General features: G+C 43.0%; 1 protein-coding gene across 1 annotated transcript in view; it reads right to left on the reverse strand.

Annotated features, from left to right (window-relative positions):
* LOC144891635 (voltage-gated potassium channel subunit beta-2-like) overlaps positions 1-5,747 on the reverse strand; it is a 39,513-nt gene extending 33,766 nt beyond the window's left edge. The window contains 8 exon segments of the mRNA XM_078775286.1: positions 1,687-1,781; positions 1,975-2,095; positions 2,283-2,348; positions 4,708-4,895; positions 5,053-5,091; positions 5,314-5,416; positions 5,510-5,579; positions 5,719-5,747. Of these exon segments, the coding sequence (XP_078631412.1) occupies positions 1,687-1,781; positions 1,975-2,095; positions 2,283-2,348; positions 4,708-4,895; positions 5,053-5,091; positions 5,314-5,416; positions 5,510-5,579; positions 5,719-5,747 (711 nt within the window).
* Positions 5,748-6,000: the final 253 nt, after the last annotated feature.

Raw genomic sequence — 6,000 nt, forward strand, 5'->3', positions numbered from 1 at the left:
GTCGAGTTTGTGCATGATGTAGCAAGCGTGTCTACCCATGTTCATTATCAGGATTACAATGAACCCAATTTAATCCTCCAGGGACTACCAATCACCGAAACATTTTCGCAGGATGGATAGCAGGCAGATACACACAGGACTTAGGGGGGAAATAAAAACTTAGCACAAGACAGCACAAACGAAAATTGCGGACACAATGAACGAGACTCTAGAGAGTTCATGCGACACATTAACCCATGCAGTCTTGAGAAACTGAGAAACAAGGACATGTATGAGTTCTGCAAGCGGCAAATTTGATTGGTTGTGATGTGATGACCTAAAAAGCAGTAATATTTTCTCAAAATACTGCTGAACAGTACTTAGACAAATGAACAGCTTTTCACTTCATGGGGTGATAAATAGCTACACTTTACAGACAGTGAAACTCAAACCCCCGAAGGGACCATGTACACTAAAACCGGACGAGATAGAAAATGATTAGGCAGGCATGAAACTGCCACGTCTCCAAAGTAGCAGCGGCGAGCGAACAGCAGGATATGCCTTGAGTTTTGCCAGCCACGCATACGACAGGAGAGCATCTCTCCTTCAGACTGTCTCACTCTGTGCTTCTCAGACTCAGCAGCGAGAGAGCACGCCACCTCATGCACCTCTTGCACCCCTGAAGGGATCCACGACATCCCTCCTTCCCGATCATGGGCTGCCTCACACCTCGTGACAGCATCGCGATCCAATCAGTGGAGTCGATCCTGACCCTATTGGTGCCGTGGACATTGAGTAGTGCAGTCCAATTGTGTGCCTCCTTTCTCGTTGCTAATCAAGAGTACTGAAGGTTAAAAACCGTCTTGCAGTGGCAGACAAAAAACAGGACGACTGTCCCTATCCACATGTCCTTAATACAAGGAGAAAAGTCCTATACTCTATGGGAATAAAAACGGTGGTCTATATCTCAATTCAAATAATGACCCGACCTTCCACACTATATGCGCAAGGTGTGTGAAGGGAATAAATTGGGGAGAAAATATTGCAGAAAAATAATGGAAGAGGGATGGACAAGGAAAAAAGATGCAGGATGTTAGGAGAAGATAGCTGTAAAAGGCAAGGTGGGAAGGTGGAGGTGTGGAAGCATGCGAGATGGGGGAAGGAGGGCAAGGCGGGGGAGACTAAAATCACGCCGATGGCAATAATGTTGTGTATTTGCTCCTGTGTGAAATAAATTGAGATATTTCTCAAATAAATATTATTAATACAATGGATTAATATTTAATAAGGATTCCCCTTTTGGGAAAAGTAGGTGAAAGATACTCTCTGTTCCCTCCAGAACACCCCCCCCCCCCCCAACCACCCTGTATGACCTCATTGGTCCTGATCACATGTTCCTGAATGTCTGCAGCAAAAGTCCCTCTGATTGATGGTTGTTAGCACTGTACATTCAATGAAATGAAAGAGGAGGATATATATATATATATATATATATATATAGAAGGGTGACAGCTCGTCCCACCTTTCATGCCAGGGGCATTTGCCCCACCTTACTCTGAGCAAGAAAGAGCAGGAATACAAAGCCCTCTTTATCATTCATTTGTGCTTTTGGGTGGAATGGATATATTCATGGGGTTCCAAAGATGATTGCTCTCTTAAGGTTTTGGGTAAAGCAAAATAAAAACCAAAGGTTGTCCTCGGACGCACCTTGAGAGAAGCCCGGGAGTCTTCCGGTATGCGATGATCATATTTCCCTGTCAATAACCCACAGGCTAGTGGGGACCACGTGATGGCCCCGATGCCTGCACCAGGAAGTAAACAACCCTTTTCTCATTACCCAGGCAAGACTCGGTTCAAAAGGTACAATAAAGATTTAAATCAGTGCCATGAATACAAAAGAATCCCTTCATCAAGTTTACATTTTCAGTGTGCTTCTTTCCCTGATATCGTTTCTATTTTTCTTTCAACATGGCAGTCAGGCAAGTGTGACCTCACCGATTTTGTGGTAAAGTTCAGGCAGCTGCAACTCGACTTTGTCTCGATGGAATAGGTTGTACTCTGCTTGCTCGCACACAGGCGGGATCAGGCTGAACTGCTGTGCAACTGAGTAGGCCTCCTGCAAACAGCCAAGAAATCAAATCTGGGCACGTACGCACCACCTTGTGTGGCACACATCTGAGGAGGGAAGCGTTGCCGAGGACGGGACCTGCATTATGGAGTACAATTGAGGAAGTTATTTACAAAAAGAAAAAGTTGATGTGTGACAAACAAGTGTAAATATTTAACAATTTTTATCTAAGTACATCTGATGTGTTTTCTTCTCTCCTTCCCTTTGCCTCAGATGGATTGGCTCTAACAGAAGGCACGGCCTATAAACTCAACCTTTCCATCAACAAATGTAAAAAAAGCAAATTATGGTCCGAAGCATGAAACCAAGAAGCTCCTCTGTATCCACCATGTCTTCCAAGAAAGACTGAATTATAAATCCACAACTAACGCAAAACAAGTCAGACTCTCCAGGGATGACTTTTCAACTTGAATGCAGCCGGTTCTGTCGGATCTCGGAAGTTAAGGAGAATCGAACTCGGCTATTACTGAGATGGGAGGCCCGGGTGTTGTCGTCAAATGCAGGATAGCTCAATTCGTAACCTGCTTATGTTGAGCTGTCTGATCTTGATTTTGAGGTTTGTGTGTGTGTGTGTGTGTGTGTGTGTGTGTGTGTGTATATGTTTATATATTTCATATATATATATATATATATATATATATATATATAGATATATATATATATATATATATATATATATATATATATATATATATATATATATATATATATATATATATATATATATATACAGACTTGGCATTTAATATGGATTTTTTTCTTCTTCTTGACTTGGGTTTAATTTCTGAACTCAGTATATCAATCTGGTGAGTTTCTTTTACGCTTCGGTGGTTTATTTGTTGAAAGAACCATGTCACTGATTGTCTTTCGCAGCAAGAAGTCAATACAGGATTATATCACAGGTGGCGTGACAAAATGTACGGATAGGTACATTTGACGATTGGCTTCACAATCGGGTAAAAAAGGGTTGTTGTGTTCTGTATTAGTGGAAAACAACTGCTGCACGTCTACAAAAGTTATTGCCGCTTCCCTTGGAGATGGTCCGTCAACTCAACAATGCTGTTTGTCATGGAGTGGTGGCTTTACGAAATTACGGCATGAAACAGCGTGCTATTGCTTGGGAGTATGGCATCAATCAAGGTCAAGTGTCAAAGATCCTGAAACGAAATGCTCAGAGGGGTGTCCCTACTCCAATACCGAGGCCAGGACGTCCCCGCAGAAGCACAATAAGGGATGATCGCCATCTGCACCGGTTAGTCCGCAATGGCCGTACCAAGTCAGCTAATCGGCTTGGGGCTGAGTGGCAGCAACTGACAAATGTGCCTGTATCCAGAAGGCTAGTCAACCAACGACTGGTTCAAGCAGGCTATCGTGCCAGGCGTCGCCTGAGAAAGCCACGTCTGACCAGACAACACCGCCAGCGCCGATTGCAGTGGGCCAGAGAGCACCGTCAATGGCAGCCAGGGCACTGGAATCACGTGATCTTCAGCGACGAGTCTAGATTTCTGGTCTATCGTCAAGATGGCCGCGTCCGAGTGCGCAGACAAGTGCATGAAGCCTACAACGAAGATTGTATAGTGCCAAGAGTCAAAGCTGGAGGTGGTGGGGTGACCGTTGGGCTGCTTTTCATGCAGGGGGCAAAACTGACCTGGTTGTTCTGAATGGAAACCTGAACCAGTTCAAGTACAGGGCCATTCTGGACGAAACATTGCTTCCATTTGCTCGTGCAGCCTTTCGAGGAAACTTTGTCTTCCAAGATGACAATGCACGGCCTCATCCTGCTCGCATGATCCAACACTTTCTTGCTGACCGTGGTGTAGAGCATATGGAGTGGCCTGCCATGTCCCCGGATATGAATCCGATAGAGAACTTGTGGGCAGAATTAACGCGTCAAATCGACAACTTGGACCAGCAGCCTGCCTCTGTGCGTGAATTGCAGCAGGCTATTGTAACTGCATGGCAAGCGATTACTGTCCAAACCTTGGCAAATCTCGTGAACAGCATGCCTCAACGTGTACGTGCTCTCCTGAATGCTCATGGGGGTTACACGAAGTACTGAACTGTAATTTTACTGTCCGTAATCCCAGTCGTAATTTAACTTTTGTTTTTGTTAAAAAAAAATTGGGCGAATGTGCAAAATAAAGAGATACTTCTGGAAAACGCAGAGAAGTTTAACACAGTACTGTCCGTGAATTGAGTTCGATATCAGTTTACATCACTTTCAAGGATCAATTTATTTGCTTCGAAATGTCAAATGTGGTTTTTGTTTCTTTGAAAGGTCACATGAACAAAATCTAGAATAATTTCAAGATAATTCCAATGAACTTTTGGTTCTAAGTCATCTTGAAAAAAGTAAGTTCACCCCCACAAAAAAAATATTCCATATTAAATGCCAAGTCTGTATATATATATTTGATATCGATATATATATAATATATATATATATATATATATATATGTACATATATGGGTAAGTACACGATGTGTTCAAACCTCTTGTTGTATTTTACCTCTTGTTTACCAAAGATTTTAAAATGTTACGCGCTGCTTCCTTGCATGACGTTCACTATTTATTAAAGGATAGAGCACTGACAAATAACCATAGGTTGGTAATGACAACGCAGGCTTTCTTCTCCCGATGGTCTCCTTCTGCGTCGAGGGTCCTTCATGTTCCTTGTTAGTCCCAGGATTAGAGTGAAGGAAGAGTGTTTCCAGGTCTCCACGACCTCCATCTCCACGACATCCATAAAGTTACGACACTCGACATGGATACCGTAGGGAAGGTGTTCTTTCAATTATACAGAAACTCATAATGTTTCATACATACTCCATCAATACACTTCAATATGAGCTCTGATTGTCGCTCGCAGGACCCCAACGCGGTGCACAACTCGGTGTCGGGAGAGACAAACGGACAAACAGATAGACGGGGCTGAAAACATAACCTCCATCCACCTTTTGTGGCAGGGCAACAATTCGGTGAACTGCAACGTATTTTGAATGTTTACAAAATGTTTAATTACGACAACGTGATTGAAAACAAATGCAGATCTACCTGTAAATCTGAAAACAAAAGGTTGACGTCTTGACGTTCCTGAGCTATTGTAGACGTTTCGTGGACCTTTTTTGTCGCTCAATTGATAAGAATATCTGTAAACAATCATTGATGCAAACGATCACGTGTAACCTTCGTGTTTAATCTGAACCGTTCAAAATACGTCGCAAGCGCCCTGAGGCCATTGGTGAACAAAGACCGTCACAGGTGGAACAGGTAAAAATAGACGCGAATCGATTAATTGACGGAAACACCTATTGATGACGTCACAAGGTGATTTCAGGCACAGGAGGCCACGTCAAATGGTCGATCACGAAGTAAGACTACTTTAACCATCAAATATTCACGACTTTAACAATAGTTCTGTAATTCAAGGCCACAGGTGTATTTTTAATCAGATTTGTTTGCATTGGTAAACTGCATTCGTGTACAGGTAAACAGGTTATGGGCACTCATTCACAATTGTTGACAATTCATTAATTCCACTTTAACAATGTCAGGTGCACGATACCAGGTCCAAATGTTGAGAGTTTATGAAAAACTCTTTAATCGATACTTGATGTAACTGCTCAGTGAGCATCGCATTTGGTATTCGAACGAATTTTAAAAAATCAATGAAGAATTACATAAAGTGAGAGATAAGTCGGATATTATTAAATACTTTGTGGAAGAATAATGAAATTCTGCCCATTCACGTCCTCGATCAGATCGGTTGCTTTATGTGTTTGTTGGGATCAGTGAAACTAGAGGGAGAGGGAGAGGGGAGAGGGGAGGGGGAAGGGGGAAGGGGGGTGAGGGGAGGGGGAGGGGGGAGGGGGGAGAGGCGGTGGGAAGAGAT

Source organism: Myxine glutinosa, chromosome 4, assembly GCF_964187855.1.
Source record: "Myxine glutinosa chromosome 4, kmMyxGlut1.1, whole genome shotgun sequence".
Lineage (NCBI taxonomy): Eukaryota > Metazoa > Chordata > Myxini > Myxiniformes > Myxinidae > Myxine > Myxine glutinosa.